The 16,733-nt window shown below is 41.3% G+C and overlaps 1 protein-coding gene across 1 annotated transcript in view; it reads right to left on the bottom strand.

Moving 5' to 3' along the window:
- The window catches only part of LOC109466415 (otoferlin-like), a 240,234-nt gene that overhangs the window by 37,558 nt on the left and 185,943 nt on the right, over positions 1 to 16,733 (bottom strand). The window contains exons 11-24 of the mRNA XM_019764130.1: positions 15,025 to 15,184; positions 13,563 to 13,749; positions 11,791 to 11,977; positions 10,656 to 10,873; positions 9,862 to 9,970; positions 8,981 to 9,128; positions 8,268 to 8,303; positions 7,531 to 7,651; positions 7,051 to 7,151; positions 5,611 to 5,713; positions 4,841 to 4,957; positions 4,020 to 4,172; positions 2,832 to 3,024; positions 1,580 to 1,839 (exon numbers count right to left, since the gene is read on the bottom strand). Coding sequence (XP_019619689.1) covers positions 1,580 to 1,839; positions 2,832 to 3,024; positions 4,020 to 4,172; positions 4,841 to 4,957; positions 5,611 to 5,713; positions 7,051 to 7,151; positions 7,531 to 7,651; positions 8,268 to 8,303; positions 8,981 to 9,128; positions 9,862 to 9,970; positions 10,656 to 10,873; positions 11,791 to 11,977; positions 13,563 to 13,749; positions 15,025 to 15,184 — 2,093 coding nt within the window. The remainder of the gene's footprint in view (positions 1 to 1,579; positions 1,840 to 2,831; positions 3,025 to 4,019; positions 4,173 to 4,840; positions 4,958 to 5,610; positions 5,714 to 7,050; positions 7,152 to 7,530; positions 7,652 to 8,267; positions 8,304 to 8,980; positions 9,129 to 9,861; positions 9,971 to 10,655; positions 10,874 to 11,790; positions 11,978 to 13,562; positions 13,750 to 15,024; positions 15,185 to 16,733) is intronic.

Consider the following 16,733-nt stretch of genomic DNA (forward strand, 5'->3'; position numbering starts at 1 on the left):
GTCTGACAGGGCTTGAAATACTGGGTGCATGTACACCTTAGTGCACCCAAATTTGGAGCTGTGCACCCAACTTTTTTCTGTGGGTGCACCAGTGCACCCGAATGTTTTTTGGAGGTTTACGTATATGTCAAGATGTTAAATTTAGAGTAGTAATTAGTATTCAGCATATTCTTAACATCTGAGTGTCAGAAAAATAGTAAAATCATTCTTGTAGTACTTTTCTTTAGAAACAAAACATAATTAGTTTTAGCTGACATTCTACTTATTTTATCTTATGGTGCACCCGCAGAAAATTTTGTGCACCCAATTTTTTTAGTTTGGGTGCACCAGTGCACCTATTCCCAAAAATGAATTTCGAGCCCTACATTCATGAAGGTTAGATATCCAGGTCAATGATACTAAACTATAAATACTAAATAATGTATTATAGTGTATATGAGGGATGTTCATTTTGCCTGTCTTGTCTGTTGTAATTTGTACTCAAAATCTCTGCAATTCAGGGAGTTTTATCCCTGCTGTAAGGTTTGCTTTTCGGTATCACAGATAAATAAATAAAATATACAATTCAGGCTCTACTGCTGGACAAAAAACACTGAAATTCTGAAATTACTTATGAAAATCTGAAATTACTTATTTTAATAATATGAACATTTCCTTCACTCTTCTGATTTATATGACATTGTTTTTTTTGCCTGTGGTGCACAGTTGACTCTGACATGTCTAGAAGTAATGATACGACCACAAGACAACACTCTACAGGGTTTGACACACTTCATGCTATACAACATGCCGTTAAGTGAGTGTTGTTATACGTATAAGTGCCTACATGTACATTTGTATGTGTACATCCTGATGTGCATTAATAATATATCATAATAGTTTGTAAAATCATATTCTATGATGAGAAATGTAACAGTTTATCCAAACAAATGTTCAGCATGGAGCAATTGTCTAAAGCTCCAAAATTTGCCAAAACCTTCTTTTAAAAAGAACGTTTTTCTTCCAATCATCAAACTTACACTCCATCACAATCGAAGATAATTTGGATGAGATGACTGAATCTTGAGTTGACATACATTTCTCATATCTCTACTATCATGCTTCCAGGTTCACATTGATGGTCTAATTCAATCCCAACACAATCATCACACAGATGTGCAAGCAAAACTGTCTCAGCCACCTTCGTTATGTAAAGTTAATGTTTTGAAATTTACTTTTAGCAGATTTCTTTAGTTGAGTAGCCACAAATTTGAACAAATCTTAACTCTGTAATGATCATTGTTTTGAAACATGGATGCAAGAATTTGCATTGTACTTGTAGCCAATGTTTTAGCTGAGTAGCCACAAATCTGAACAAATGGTATAATTTTGATTGTTCTGAAACAGTGATGCAGGCAACAAAAACTAACAACACCAATACACAAAACAATGGGCAGAGAGCCTTAAATACATATATTATATATGATATAGTGCACACATTTATCTTGGTGGTGAGAGAATAAATAGAAAAAACACTGAAGGCTAGGCATTGTGCAGTGTGTATGGTATAAGACATGCAGGTGGATGTGTGGACACATACCACGGTGTCCTGGTCGAAGATTTCCACCACGATGGTAGGCGGCTCCTCGGCCATGGACTTGGGGTTGCCGAACAGCGTCAGGTCGTCGAAAACCAGCAGCTGGTCCCAGGTCGGCGCCAGCGTCTCCGAGATGACCTCCGTCTTCATGCTCCGGGTCGAGAACACGACGCGAGCGAACGGATCCGAGAGGCCGGACGCGTCGGAGGCCACCAGGCTGCGCGCCTGGTACATGTGGGCCCGTAGCTGGAACGTCTGACGTTCTGTAATCGGGCAGAAGGGTTAGAAACTACCTGACAAAACTTAAAAGTATGCAGATTTAAATTGTTGGGTATTCAATCCAGGATTTGGTTCGGAGAGGCCGGACGCGTCGGAGGCCACCAGGCTGCGCGCCTGGTACATGTGGGCCCGTAGCTGGAACGTCTGACGTTCTGTAACCGATCAGAAGGGTTAGAAACTACCTGATATTCCTATAATAAAGCCTCAAAGCATGCACAGTTAATTTGTTGGGTTTTGGATTTGGATCCGAGAGGCCGGACGCGTCGGAGGCCACCAGGCTACGCGCCTGGTACATGTGGGCCCGTAGCTGGAACGTCTGACGTTCTGTAACCGATCAGAAGGGTTAGAAACCTCCTAACAAAACCTAAAAGCATGCTAATTTTTAAAAACAGTTTGTTGGTTCTTGGATTATTTGGGTTAGAGAGGCCGGATGCGTCGGAGGCCACCAGGCTGCGTGCCGATCAGAAGGGTTAGAAACCTCCTAACATTCCTAACAAAACTTAAATTTTTGGGGTTTGGGATTTGGATCCAGTGTACATATTTAGGGTGTTGGTGAAGGTTAGACCATGTGATAAGATACGCCAAAAAATACAGTTACTCAAGCAACTGGATATGATTTCGGATCCGGAAATAGTTTCAGTTTCAACTATTGATTGAGTTAATTAGTGTTAGTATCACTGATGGCTAACATCAAACTGCTTTCAAGTAGCCCCTCTAGTTTGTTTGTCCTGAAACAGCTCAAATAGCAAACTTATTAGCCTCTACAAGGCTTAAGAAGTGGGTGGAAAGTGTAAAAATTAGCCAAATAGATGGATAACATGCCAGGGGAGTTGGTCTACTAAAGAGTACATCTGCCACAGCAAAGACCTTTAGCAGATCAACTTCTCTGGCATGTTATCTGTCTATCAGGCTAATTTCTACTCTTTCCAGCCACTTCCGAAGCCTGGTAGAGGCTACAATCTCGTGGCCGATGCACCTTCATATTTGAGAGTGACAGGAGGCACAGACTGCAGGCGACCAGCACTTTGAATAGCCTTGGTCTGCTCGTAGCCCTTCGGCAGGCCACCCAGGAAGTCCTTCTTGTGCTTGTTGAGGCCCAGCCAGAGGTAGAGCTGCAGCTTGGCCTGGATGGTCCACCCACTGGGGCCCGTCCCGCGCTTCCCTGGCAGCTGTAGGGACACACAGGAAGAGTTATGTTCAGTAACTTTGTTGGCCATTGGAACAGAATGTATAGTCCATTTGGGGTTATCTGTTGCCATTGAAACAGAATGCATGTTCCATCTGGGGTTATCTGGGAATGTTTTTATCCCAAACCCTGCCTGTCCCATACCGTGCCTGTTTCAAACCGTGCCTGGGCAGGCACAGAACGGGACACAGCCTGACTGTCCAGAACCGTGCCCGGAAGTGCTGTCAATCATAGTGACTGGCGGTACCAGGCACGGTTTGGGACAAGGCCATCGCGTGTCCCAAACTGTGCTCAGTCCCTAGGCATGGTCTGGGACAAGGCATGGTTTGGGACAAGGCATGGTTTGGGACACAACAGGCCCATCCCACGCTTCCCTGGCAGCTACCTGGACACACTGGTTATCTGCAGCCATTGAAACAGAATGCATATTCCATTAATTTTGGGGTTATCTGGGGCCCATCTCATGCTTCCCTGGCAGCTACAGGGACACAGGCAGGTTAGTTTCTGAGTACAATGAATGAAAAACGCGTACTGTCAAAGAAGACTGCTAAACACACAGTAATGCGGGTAAGGAGTTTTTGAGCATTCAATTTTCATGCCAAACTTAACAGATATACCAAGTGTAGCTTGATTTAATCTATATCATGCGATGTTTCACCAGGATGTTTAACCGTCACCAACAATGATAATTACACAATCTTTCATCATGTTATTTAATAACATGGATTGTAAATTAAGATCCGAAACTACAATGTCTTTCACTAATGAAAATTAAATTGTACTATAGAATTGGCAAATAAGTACATCAATGTTAGTGCTCTGGCAGTCAATCTGTACAGCTGTCAGCAGCTTTTACTTACATTGTAAAAGTATCAATACAATAGACAAATGGTCTCACCTTGAGGAAGAGGGTCTGCACCTTGCCACAGTTGACTGATTGATTGATTGATTGACAGATTGATTGACAGTTGGACTCACCTTGAGGAAGAGGGTCTGCACCTTGCCACAGTTGACTCCGGTCTCCTCTGCCACGATGGAGTAGAGGATGTCTCGGGAGGGGAAGCGAGTGTAGGCGATGCGCTTGTTGTTACTCAGCATCCAGATGAAGATGTCGGGAAGGCTGTCCTGGGGCTATAGAAAAAGAAAGATACATTTTTATGCAATGACCCACCACTATCAACATCTGTGTATCTTTATAAGGTCAAACTGTACAAGTGCCTGTGAAATGCTCAGAAATATTTTAATGTACAGCTATGATTGAATGTCTACTGCCTGCCAGTAAGTGCTTAGGATAACAGCTTATCCCTGCTCCCGTCTGCTAACTTTTAGGTTCCTCCATGTTGCATCAGATTATGAAAGTCCTATACTATAGATGTCTTTCAGGATCAGTGGTCTTTCTACATATGTACATTTATATCATACCCGGGCCGCAATAACGTTTGATAACCATCGGCTTCCATGGCTTCCATACAAAAATTCGAACGCGTTTTGCGTGCGCCACTTTCAAAAATTTGAATATCCGGACGTTAGAATTGATGTTGTTGCATTTAAGGGTTAAGTGGCACCAACTCTTGGCTCATCTTGGGTTGAAAGGCGCGTTTTATTGGGTGGGTATGACATAAATCAAATACAGTACAACGCGGGGTATTCCGTATCGCCAGAGGTATCCGCCCGACCGTGCATGTATCACTTACCTCTCAGGGAAAACACCTGGAGGTAACTGTCGTGCCTTGTAAACTGAAGATTGCAATGGTCTCCTTATGAAGTGATATGAGATAACTACTAGTATTGGTTATTACCTCAATGTTGAGCACTTTGAGCTTGTTGACAAACGATGCGGTCTGTTTGAGTTTCTCCTTGTATGTGGAAGCCCGCACAGTGGCCTTCATCTTCTTGGCTTCCTTTCCAATAATTTCCTAAAAACGGGGAATAAAAACATCTTCACATTCATAACATGGTCATAACAAGACATTATTCAAATCTCGTTACAGACATAATGATAAAATCTAAAACCCCTGTCAAATACGTTATGTGCAATGTGCCTACAATGTTTATTTTTCTGCAATGATCATGCATTATGTTGTAGATTTGAGAAGAAATGGGTGCAACAGTTTACTATCATGAGGTTTAGAAGACTCAGACTCTTCTAAACCTGTACAACAAAATCTTGAACAAAATAACAATATCTGAGGGTAAAAGTAATACAAGACACAAACATAAGTTTGAAAGCCATAACCTGTTGTCAGAGTTATGCATGTTTCGATGTTGTAGACAGATTTGAATATATCTTTACATGTAATGGTTCCCACAACGCAAAAATAGGTAGATATATAAAGGAATGCTTTGTTATTAGAAAAAATTCTGAAACTTGTGATTAGCTCACTCAATTGTAACACTTTATCAAAGACTTGTGCCATCCCTTATTGTTTGAATAATTAAGATATGTTAGGTTTTATTCGACATTAGGTCTTATTCAACACATTTATTTTACTGTTTGTTACTCTCTTTATGTATTTTGCCATACATTGTACCACGTGCAATAAAGTTCTTCTGCATGAGTTTTACTGACCACTTCCCTGAGCAGCGTGCGTGCCCGTTCTTTGTCCAGTTTGGTCCTACCAGCACTGTTCCCGTCTTTTCCACTGGCCTTCTGCAACAGGCTACAGAATCGGCTGGACAGAAACAACAACATTGTACAGTTAAAACATGTCCAGTTTGGTCCTACATGTACCAGCACTGTTCCCGTCTTTTCCACTGGCCTTCTGCAACAGGCTACAGAATCGGCTGGGCAGAAGCAATCATACAAGACTGTCATTTAGCCTCTGTACACTTCAGATAACCTGAAGAAGCCACACAGGCAAAACCGGTCGTGTGACAGGCTGAATAAAAGTTCTAAACGGGAACTATGCGACTCCAGATGTCTTACTGAGGGACGACTGCGTGTGCAAGATGTCGGTTAGCTGAGGAATGAGTCCCCTCGAAACAAAAACATTGTACAACATTACTTTTCATTTGCAACCACATACATGTATGTCACTCTTGTTGTAACAACATCCATGTATGTACATTGTAAGAATCACTTTGCGTTTGGAATTGCATTCTCCAGGGCCACAATTGAATCAGTTGTGCAAAGTCCTATTTCAGGGGTTTACTGTTCATAACAATCATGGCAATTCCTTGATGATGCCCGGAAACCAATAAAATGGTATGTAAGAGAGCATACACAGGAAGGGTTGCTGCTGCTCAACAACAATTCTAAATTCAGCACCAGGGACAGACTTGCATTTGGAAACAGAAATGACTTTTTCTAAGTAACTAGTTCTGATGAGCCCAGGCTACAGAACCGACTGCACTGAGACAACAACGTTCAGTCAAAACATGGAAGTGAAAGAGAAAGAATTTCAAAGTGGTAATACTATCAAAATGAACTCAATGAACAGTTGAATTCTTCTACTGGTTGTGACAGAGAAGCTTGAGACATGTGCTAATATGTACAGCATTTACAGGTTTGTTGTACCAGGGGAAATTTCCCTAGCTCTTTTTGACATGTGAAAAGAATAGTGGACTACAGCTTAATGTCCAATGCTAAGGACTACAACCCTCACCATCATACAGTTGAATGGCAACCCAAGGAAGCACTCTGTTCAACAGAACTAAAAGATTTATTGACAAAAATATTGACATTTTGGTTTGTATATTTCTGTTCAGCTGTTTATATATGTTGTATCAGTTGTTACCTTTTCAGTTATACTGATTTTCAGGTATACTGATCAATGTAAACTTTTCTCAGTTATGTTACTTGATTGTATAATTTACTTTTATACAAATTGTTGTGTTTATGTTATCTTATATTGTTTATGTGTCCCTGGGCCCTTTTGGAAATCAACAATTTTACTGTTGTAAAGGCTAGGTGTTTATAAAATTAAATAAACTGGAACTTTGAACATAATGTCACCCTTGTGGCATGAACAAACGAACGAACGAATGAATGACAGTAGTGCAGACTTACTTGCAGCCGACAGACAGCTCTTCCAGCACCCCTCTCAGCCGGCGCTCGGGGTGTGGCCGCTCCATGGTGATCATTTCCTGCACGTCGTTCATGCCTTCCTCCTGAATCCAGACAGAAGTTATATTATGATGTTATGCTGCAGATTTCAGTATGGAGTACACATAAGTTACTTGTACCCAAGAAATACAAAGTACTGCCAAGTGTCAGTGGCAATATTGAAGCTTTAAATCTTATCAATTCTGAAGAAGGAAATTTCCAACCAAATTTTCATCATGTCACTTGAAAGATGACTCTGAGCATTTAGTAACATAGATGTACAGTCTTAGCATGAATGTTTAACCCTTCTTGTCATAATAAATGTACAGTGTTTCTGCCAACTGTGGGTGTATCACATTCACCATATTCTTAAGCTGTAAGCTACAAGTGTTTATTTATTACATAGTTGTGCTGTAAGCTATAGGGCAACAAGCTAACACGCACCCCTTTCTCAATGACTTTGACCAGCATGTTCTGGTTGTAGAGTCTGCGCCGGTGATCTTCCCAGCGAGACTTGATGTAGACACAAGGTTTCTCCTCATAGTACGGCATGTGGTAGTAGTATCTACAGGAGGGAAGGAGATTACAACAGTTAGTATCTAGTTACTTCTTTGCATTCTTGCACAAGTGGTCGTGACACACACACAATGACATGCATCCCAACTTAGTTTGTCTAGTTAATGTATATCAGCATAATAAATCATTATGATCAGGATGTCTCATAGAGCTGAAAAAATGACCTTGACACCAACTATCTACACACTATCGTGGCATCTTTACAACTTCATGACAATCTTTACAACCACAGACTATATGACAACCTTACAACCGTCACAGCAACCTTTACAACCATCACTGCAACCTTTACAACCATTCTGCAACCTTTACAGCCATTACTGCAACCTTACAACCATCACTGCAACCCTTACAACCATCACTGCAACCCTTACATTAAGTTACAACCATTCTGCAACCCTTACAACCATTCTGCAACCCTTACAACCAGTCTGCAACCTTTAAAACCATCACGGCAACCTTTACAACTATCATGAAAACCTTTTCAACCATCACTACAACCTTACAACCATCACTGCAACCTTTACAATCATCACATCAACCTTTACAACCACCATCATGATGGCAACCTTAAAACCATCACATTTTTGAAGACCAATTCTCACCGGTCTAGCCTTCGTAACTGGATGGTACTTAAGAATCTGAGAGTAAAGATGAAAAGTTGTCCTCACATTAACAAACTTTGAAAATCTTCTTAGACAGGGAGGCAAAATATCAATTATCATACATGTACATTGTACATAGAACTCGTTATGGCATTAAAGTTGAACACGGCACAATGTATGGCAACAAGTATTGAACATAGTATAAAAAAGTGGTATTATGTAGTACTTAACATCCTAAGCACTAAAACAATAAGGGCTTAAGCATAATTCTTTGATATGATACAGAATATACAATGTACATAATCAGAATACAGAAAGAAATCTTAAAACATTGCTTAATGCTGCTGACCTGTTATGCCAAAAAAAACATTTACTCAAGCAACCGGATATGATTTTGGAAACAGTCACGCGTTTCAGGTAGCATCCACTAGCTTTCGTCAGTGACACTGGAGACTTGTCAGAAAAGCAGGTCATAAGCACGAACTATTGACTGATATCCAAATAAATGAAGACAAATTTGCTGACCTGTCATTGGTGACGGGTTTGATGGCAGGAGTGACGGAGTTAGTAGATCTCTTTTAATGCATCACTACGGTAAGTAATGATGCATTATTTTTTTATTCATTTTTCACTTATTCATTTTTTCTTTTTTAGGTCCGGGCTAGTCGCCTGACATGATGACTTAAAGTCACTACAAAGAGTATGATTCTTACCTGTCATTGGTGACGGGTTTGATGGCAGGAGTGACGGAGTTAGCGGAACTCCCATCCTCCTCATCCTCCTCCTCAGAGCTGTCCCCTCCGTCCCCTCCCTTCGGAGCTGTGCTGGCGTTTTGGCCATCAACGTTGTTTCCGTAGTTTCCTGGGAAAACAGGAAAAAATCAGACACTTCAGTCTAGGTTCCCTGTAAATACTACAACAGCCTCAGGATTGGTGTGCAACCATGTCTAACCCTCAGAAAATAGGGAAGAACAGATGCGAAACTGGATAGTGAGTTAGTGAGTGTGTGAGTGATCTCACACATGTTGACTAGCTCTGCCAGAATAGTGATAGATGTTACTTGCTTGAAATGTCTCTTAGTACATGTACTCAGAAACTGAAATATCGCTATATCAAGAAAAGTTTTGTACTACTGATTCTCAATATAAAATACCATTTCACAAGTACTTAGTACACTACATATACTGTATCAAGTATCCTCACCGATGCTAAGCTCGAATGTGATGTACCTCTCACAGTATGCCCTATCATAATAACTGAAGGAAGTACAGGACTAAGTGCAGTGCAAGTTTTGCTGTATAAGAAACCTCACCGATGCTAAGCTCGAATGTGATGTACAAGAATACAATCGCGCATGTGTTTATATGTATTTCTGAAGGAAGCTCACCGATGCTAAGCTCGATTGTGATGGGCTTGTCGCCGATCATCATGATTACATTACAAAATGTGTACATTTACAGTATGCCCTATCATAACTGAATAAAGTACAAGCACACTGCACACTATGTGTAAGAAATCTCACCGATGCTAAGCTCGAATGTAATGTACAAGAGTACAATCACACATGTGTTTACATGTATCTGAAGAAATCTCACCGATGCTAAGCTCGAATGTGATGGGCTTGTCGCCGATCTTCCTGTCGATCATGGTTGCCTCCAAGAATGAGCCGAACAGGAAGAACTCATCGACACGGCCAGCAGCAGTCTGCAACACGAGAGGAGAACCTTCTTTCAGACTTTGAAAAACATATAGTTATTCAAATTGATTACTGGAGGGTCTGTGCTGCGAGCAAATCAACCTGGCAATACCTACATGATTGTATGCTTTCCGCAGCTGCCATGATTGATTGATATAAAAACTGAGTCCAATAATTTTTGGCAATACACAGCATTTAAAGATTACAGGTTACAAGGTGGTCTTGTGCAGGGCTATTGACTTAGAATGTATCATATCCACGTCCTGGGTTTGAATCCCTATAGCAGGCCCTAATATTGTGCCCTTTTGGAATAGGGCACTTTACACCTCCATGTATTTCCTCACTCAACTCTGCTTGCTCCAGTTAGGGATGTTGTCTTGGATGATATGAGATCTAAAGCCTGACATCCCATTTTTTAAGAGAACCACTCCTCAAGCTTGCTAATAACTTAAAGTAGGGGCCTATGCCAGTGTGAGTGGATCAAACCTTACAATCTGGTTTTACACAGCTTGCTGTGTAATACGCCTAAAGGTGGTTTAATGGCTAATACAAAGATCCAGACTGAAGATACAAATGAAAAATCAATAACTTATTTCAAAAAGACACCATAAATTTTACCCTACTTCCCAACATGTTTCTGGATCTCATCTACATGTAACTGTCTTTTTTCAATAGCACAGAATAAAGACTCACGTCAGAAAGGGCAGAGCAGGATTCCACTTGCACTTCGTTCGAAACTCCTTCGGTTTCGTCCGTACACATTTCACACTTCAGTTGGATCAGCAGCCTCGCGCGGAACGCAACACCCTCGCCAACTCCCTCGTTCAGCGCCTGATGTTCGTCCATGAGGGAGTAGTCTCTCGTACTGCCATACAGGTTGATGAAGGTGGGACCAAAAGTGGGCAAGAACCCTGCAGCAGAGGATAAAGATGTGAAAATGACATGCATACCATTGACAAATATCTTAAACGATACACATGACACTATGTAACACCTTTAATGCACCATGCACCAAGTAACATCTAGTGTCAGTGCACAGCAAACCAGTCAGAATTTCCCTGATGAAGATGACAGACGGTCATTGAAACGTCGGCTTGTGGTTGTGATCAAAGAATTTTGTTATACAACACAAAGAGTTTGCTACTCTGGGGGGCTTTGAAGATTGTTGTCAGCCATGAGGGAGTAGTCTCTCGTACTGCCATACAGGCTGATGAAGGTGGGACCAAAAGTGGGCAAGAACCCTGCAGCAGAGGATGATATCATGACTCACTGTGTCATTGTCATTGCGAGCTTTTTGAGTTGGCACTGAAATTCATTTTAACCAGAAATCCAAGATTTCAGACTCCCAAGAAGTATTGAAGGGTCACTCATGCAATAATGGCTTCCTGAGATTTCTGCTAACTCATTGTGACACGTCTTGACCCTCTGGCATTCTGCCTGTCAATCTTCTCCAACCCACGTGCTGTCAACCTACTCCGTCCGAACCAACAGACACAAACCCATGGCTCAGCCACCCAAAACAATACTCCCATATCCAGAAGTAAATATAATCCTTCATAACATGTGTGCGGAACTATTACAAGGTTGTCAGACAGTCAACGCTTTGACACTTCCTTTAGGTACAATTTGATAACTTGTAGCAACTGAGATTTGGCAGCAGCTTTGTCACACTCCCAACTTTGTCACCATCATCATGCAGAAATTATGTTGAGATCAAGAAAACTTTAAACACATATAATTGGACTGTGATTGAGAACAGAGACCGAATGTGGTCTACATGTACATGGTAGATATAAGGAGAAAAGATCTGGCAGAAGCAGTATCTCACCTTTGTCACCATCATCAGAAATCATGTTGAGATCAAGAAAATGTGTCCCAATCACTTCGTTGTTCACACTGTCATGATCACGCAGTTGTATCTTGAAGCGCCGACAAAGCGGCGGAAACATCTCGCAGAACACGATTTGCTCGTTCCACTCCGGTTGGTAACTGCCTTTCTTAACGGAAGTGCGACCCTGCAGAAGTGAAAAAACACGACAAAAAGTCTTTTTTTTTTCGTCACAAATCGCACCGTTTTTAGTTTGTCTAATTTGCTACTAGCAGCTAGGGTGCAATCCTCTGTAGTTATTGCTGGCTCTTTTTTTATCTTGTTCACTAGGAAGGGAAAAGAAAGAGCCAGTTGTAACTCCGGAGGATGACATCCAGGCATCCTTTAGCTGCAGCCGGCTGGCTTTTTATACTTGCATTATGCAGCCATGAAATCCAACTTAAAGCTTACAATCCATGGCATTATGCAAAGTTGAAAGCAGTTGGATGCAAAGCAGAAAAATCTTTTGTATCAGAGCAGATGCATTTTGGTTCCTTTTGGAACCGTAGGCAAGAGTAAAACCAAAATAAGATGAATGATATGTTTGAAATTGTATGAAAAAGCAGAGAAAGAGATTGAACAAGTTTGATATGAAAAAACATTATGGCTAAAAGTTGACATACACATACATATGATGCACTTCAAAGTACACTCAATTGCAAAAAAGCTGAATTGAGTAAATGAGCTATAATTTTTTTCTGAAAAATACAAGACTTCAAATTCAAAACAGCCCTCTGCCTTCATACTTACATCCTAGTTGTTTGTTGGAATGAGCAGAGAGAGACGAAGAGAATATATAGGTTCAAAGACAAGTTCACAACTACTACGTGGAAATCTACTCTAACATCCCAAAATTAGTGCTCATGACAATAAGCTGGTTCAAGGTTCAAAATGGGCATGCACAAGGTCAAAGGAGAAGGCCCCTGACTTGTTCTTTTCTGTATTTTTAGACCATGATGTCCAGACGTGTTTTGTTTACATCTCAGGGGCCTTCATCTTTGGCATACCACCCACAATGCATGCCCCTATGCATGCACAGTTTAAACTATGAACCTGCTTATTCTCTAACAAAGAAATTAGATCTGAAGATGGAAGTAGTAAAAAGTGTAAAAATGTTATCTATACTGTAATCAATGTGAGTTACTTGGACCCCAAAATATGCTGTCGTGAATGACATTATTGGACAAATAAGAAAATGTATTAAACATGATCTGCAAGAGAAAATTTATAAGAGTCTAATGCAACGTCAAGATTGTTAGAAGGGCACCTAAGTTTAATAGAGTGTTGGTCACATTTGTCATGAAATAATGAAAAACGGTAATGGACATTCTTAGGATAGTTGTGGTAACTGAAGTCCAAATCTCTCCTCTGCTATAAAATTGCGACATGATGTAACCCAACACCACAGGGTGTCTGCTACAGCACCAGTTACCATGGTGACAGACCTCTGGTTCAGGTCTTTGATCTTATTTGTTTTTGAGAAGAAGTGGAAGAGGAAACAGAGCAAAAACAATATGTTTTCCTTCTGAATCAGCGAAGGTAAACATAAATTAAAATAAGTCTCACAAATCCTCGGGCTCACCCTTTGTCCTGCAAACTCCACTTGTACGAAGGAGTCGTACCTTAAAACAAATGTGACCACACCCTTACGCAACAAGAGATCAGATCCTTGCGAAGTTCAGAACAGAAGGACAAAGCAATTTTGATTCTAGCTAATATATAGGTGGGCTCACCCTTTGTCCTGCAAACTCCACTTGTACGAACGGGTCCACGAGATCCCTGGTCTCGCTGGTGAAGGCTTTCTTCACGTTGGCCATCAGACCGGTGCTCATCTTCGGCAGACCGTCCGCACGGAAGATCTTCATGATGAACTTTGCCCTCTGTCGCTCTGCCGGGACGCCCTCGGGGAGCAGCAGATTTCTGGGGGGGAGGGGGGCAGAAGTTCAAGGTCAGTTAAAGGTCAGATTAAATTGTTATTAAAATTTGTTTGTTTGGTTTGGTTTGTTTTGGTTTGGTTTGGTACCATGTCCAACAGTGTCTATCATGTACAAAACTCTTTCAAGAGGTCAGATTGTTAAGAGCCAGCAATTTGGGAGAAGCAGATTTCTGGGGAGGGGGGCAGAAGTTCAAGGTCAGTTAAAGGTCAGATTAAATTGCTATAATTCAAAGTTTGTTTTGTTTTGGTTTGGCTTGGTACCATGTCCAACAGTGTCTATCATGTACAAAACTCTTTTGAGAGAGATTTAAGGTCAGATTATCATGAAAGTTCATCTATAATCACATTCAAAGTCTTACCATCAAGCTTGGGAAGTAACTATACTTAATATGTGTGAAAAGTTCAACATATTCAGTTCTCGCGAAGGAAGATTTACCCTTATTAAATTCCAAGCCCCCATCTCATCTGGTAATGGAATATTCAGGCTTCTCTGTGCCTGTTTGCAAAGTAATTTTACGCGTGCCTTTTCCCAAGGGCTGCTGTTCACCTAGCTTGCGCTGGAGGAAATCGATAACAGATGATAGGATTATCCTATACTTGTCACATTTGTCTCGCTGTATGTATCAGGGACAGGGTGCAGGGCTCTAATAAGCAAAAGGAGATTGGACTACTGAATCTTCCTGTTAACCTCTCTGGCAGATTTGGGGCAATAATTATGATGCAAAATCTTTTTTCTCTTTGTTAGATGTTTATTGATCTTTCATGGTTTTGGGAGTGTTAAGATGTTTTGCTGGACTGTTTGGACACTATTCTGGCTAAGTTTGGCAGATGACATTGCCAGCTTTTGGAAATAGAAACACTTTTGACTTGTAACTCGTCCTTTGGTAATTTCCTATTTCTTCATATTGAGGAGTACAAAACAGACAATGCATGTCCGAAGTTACAATGTACCATGATGTACAGCAAGATTCACCACCATAATGGCTTGTATTAATAGACAGTGTAGTGAGTGAGTGAGTGAGTGTAATATAATTGTTATCAAGGGTGTACCATATGTAGATTATCAAGGGTGTAGACCATATGTAACATTAGACCATATGAAGTTCTTTGTTATTGGTCTTTGTCGTTTGTTCTACTTCTTGTGCTTATCTAGCCTTTTACATGTATGTACCCAGGGACACTTGTAAAAGATGTCATGGATTTGAATGTGAATTTCTGGTAATCAAAATGTAAAAAATTTGAAGCAAAAGAGGACTTACGCCTCGATGTCATCCTCGTCGTCCTCACTGCTCTTGGGCGGAGTCTTGATGGAGTCTCCCTTCCCGACCACGGCGATGTCACACTTCAGGTAACCCTTCGGGCCACCCGTCACATCCTCCGGGTCTGTCAGGAGGGCCCACTTGTGGTAAAACTGGTGATCTGGGGAGAGAAAAAAATAAAGTTGTTTGTTTGTTTGTTTGCTTGTTTGTCCCCTTCCCGACCACGGCGATGTCACACTTCAGGTAACCCTTCGGGCCGCCCGTCACATCCTCCGGGTCTGTCAGGAGGGCCCACTTGTGGTAAAACTGGTGATCTGCGGAGAAAAAATAAGTTTGTTTGTTTATTTGTTTGTTTGTTTGTCCCCTTCTTGGCCACAGCGATGTCACACTTCAGGTAACCCTTCGGGCCACCGGTCACATCCTCCGGGTCCGTCAGTAGGGCCCACTTGTGGTAGGGCCCACTTGTAGGGCCCACTGATGCTGTAGAAGAGATTGTCTATTTGTTCTTGTGGTAAAACTGGTGGTCTGGGAGGAGAAAATGTGCTTTGAATTCATACAAATGGAAGTTTATTTGTAAGAGAAGATTATGTAAATCACTTTGCCATTGTTTGGTATAATGCAGGTTACTTGTGGTGGTCTTATACTGCAGTAGGAGGAGAAAAGAGGTCTTCTTGTTGATTGAAGTTCACCCTTGCAACAATTCTGTAATAAAGTTAATAGGACTATAAAACACATTTTTGTGGTGTTATAATTTCACAAAATTGTAAAAACTAAAATAAAGCCCCTGCAAAAGAACCTGCATTTACAGTACTTTTAAACCTAAACTTAACTCAGTATCAACTTAAAGGAATAAACAATTAGGACCACAATATATATGCACAAAGGTTTCTATAACGGGCACTTCATCATCTGCCTTGTATGTGGAACAGGTCCATTATTGCAAGGCAACATCTAAGCCCAGCCAAGAGGAAGGATGAAGACAACTGTACTGTCCCCAGAAGGAAAGTCAGGATAATCACCGACCGAGGAAATCCAGATCCTTTCAAGATATATAAATGGGGTCGTTAAACTACAAAATGGGGTGAAACAAATTCATAGTAACGTCCCCGGGTATTGGTCTAAGCTGACCTGGAGCAGGGACACATTCATTCATGCCTTTCAGCTCAGCTAAGGCTTTACTCCTTACTACTTTGATGGTACAAATTTTACAGTAAAGGAAGTCCCATGGCCTTTTTGAGGCTGTAGAGGCAGTGGGTTCATACTCCACTGTGTGTATAGGACACGGTATTGGAAGGCAGAGCCCATCCCTCTCCTTCCACCGCCTTTTACGTCCCCAACCAAGGTACAAAAGTAAAGTTAGTCCCACAGTTTTTTTGAGGCTGTAGGGGCAGTGGGTTGTTATTCTGCTGGCTAGGACACAGTATTGGAAGGCAGAACATATCCCTCTCCTTCCACTGCCTTTTACCTCCCCAACCGAAAGTACAAATTAAAGTAAAGTTAGTCCCACAGTTTTTTTAGGCTGTAGAGGCAGTGGGGTTGTTATTCTGCTGGCTAGGACACGGTATAGAATTGGAAGGCAGAGCCCATCCCTCTCCTTCCACTGCCTTTTACCTCCCCAACCGAAGGTACAAATTAAAGTAAAGTTAGTTCCACAGTTTTTTTTTGAGGCTGTAGGGGCAGTGGGTTGTTATTCTGCTGGCTAGGACACA

This window comes from Branchiostoma belcheri, unplaced genomic scaffold (assembly GCF_001625305.1).
Source record: "Branchiostoma belcheri isolate BF01 breed outbred unplaced genomic scaffold, Haploidv18h27 scaffold166, whole genome shotgun sequence".
NCBI lineage: Eukaryota > Metazoa > Chordata > Leptocardii > Amphioxiformes > Branchiostomatidae > Branchiostoma > Branchiostoma belcheri.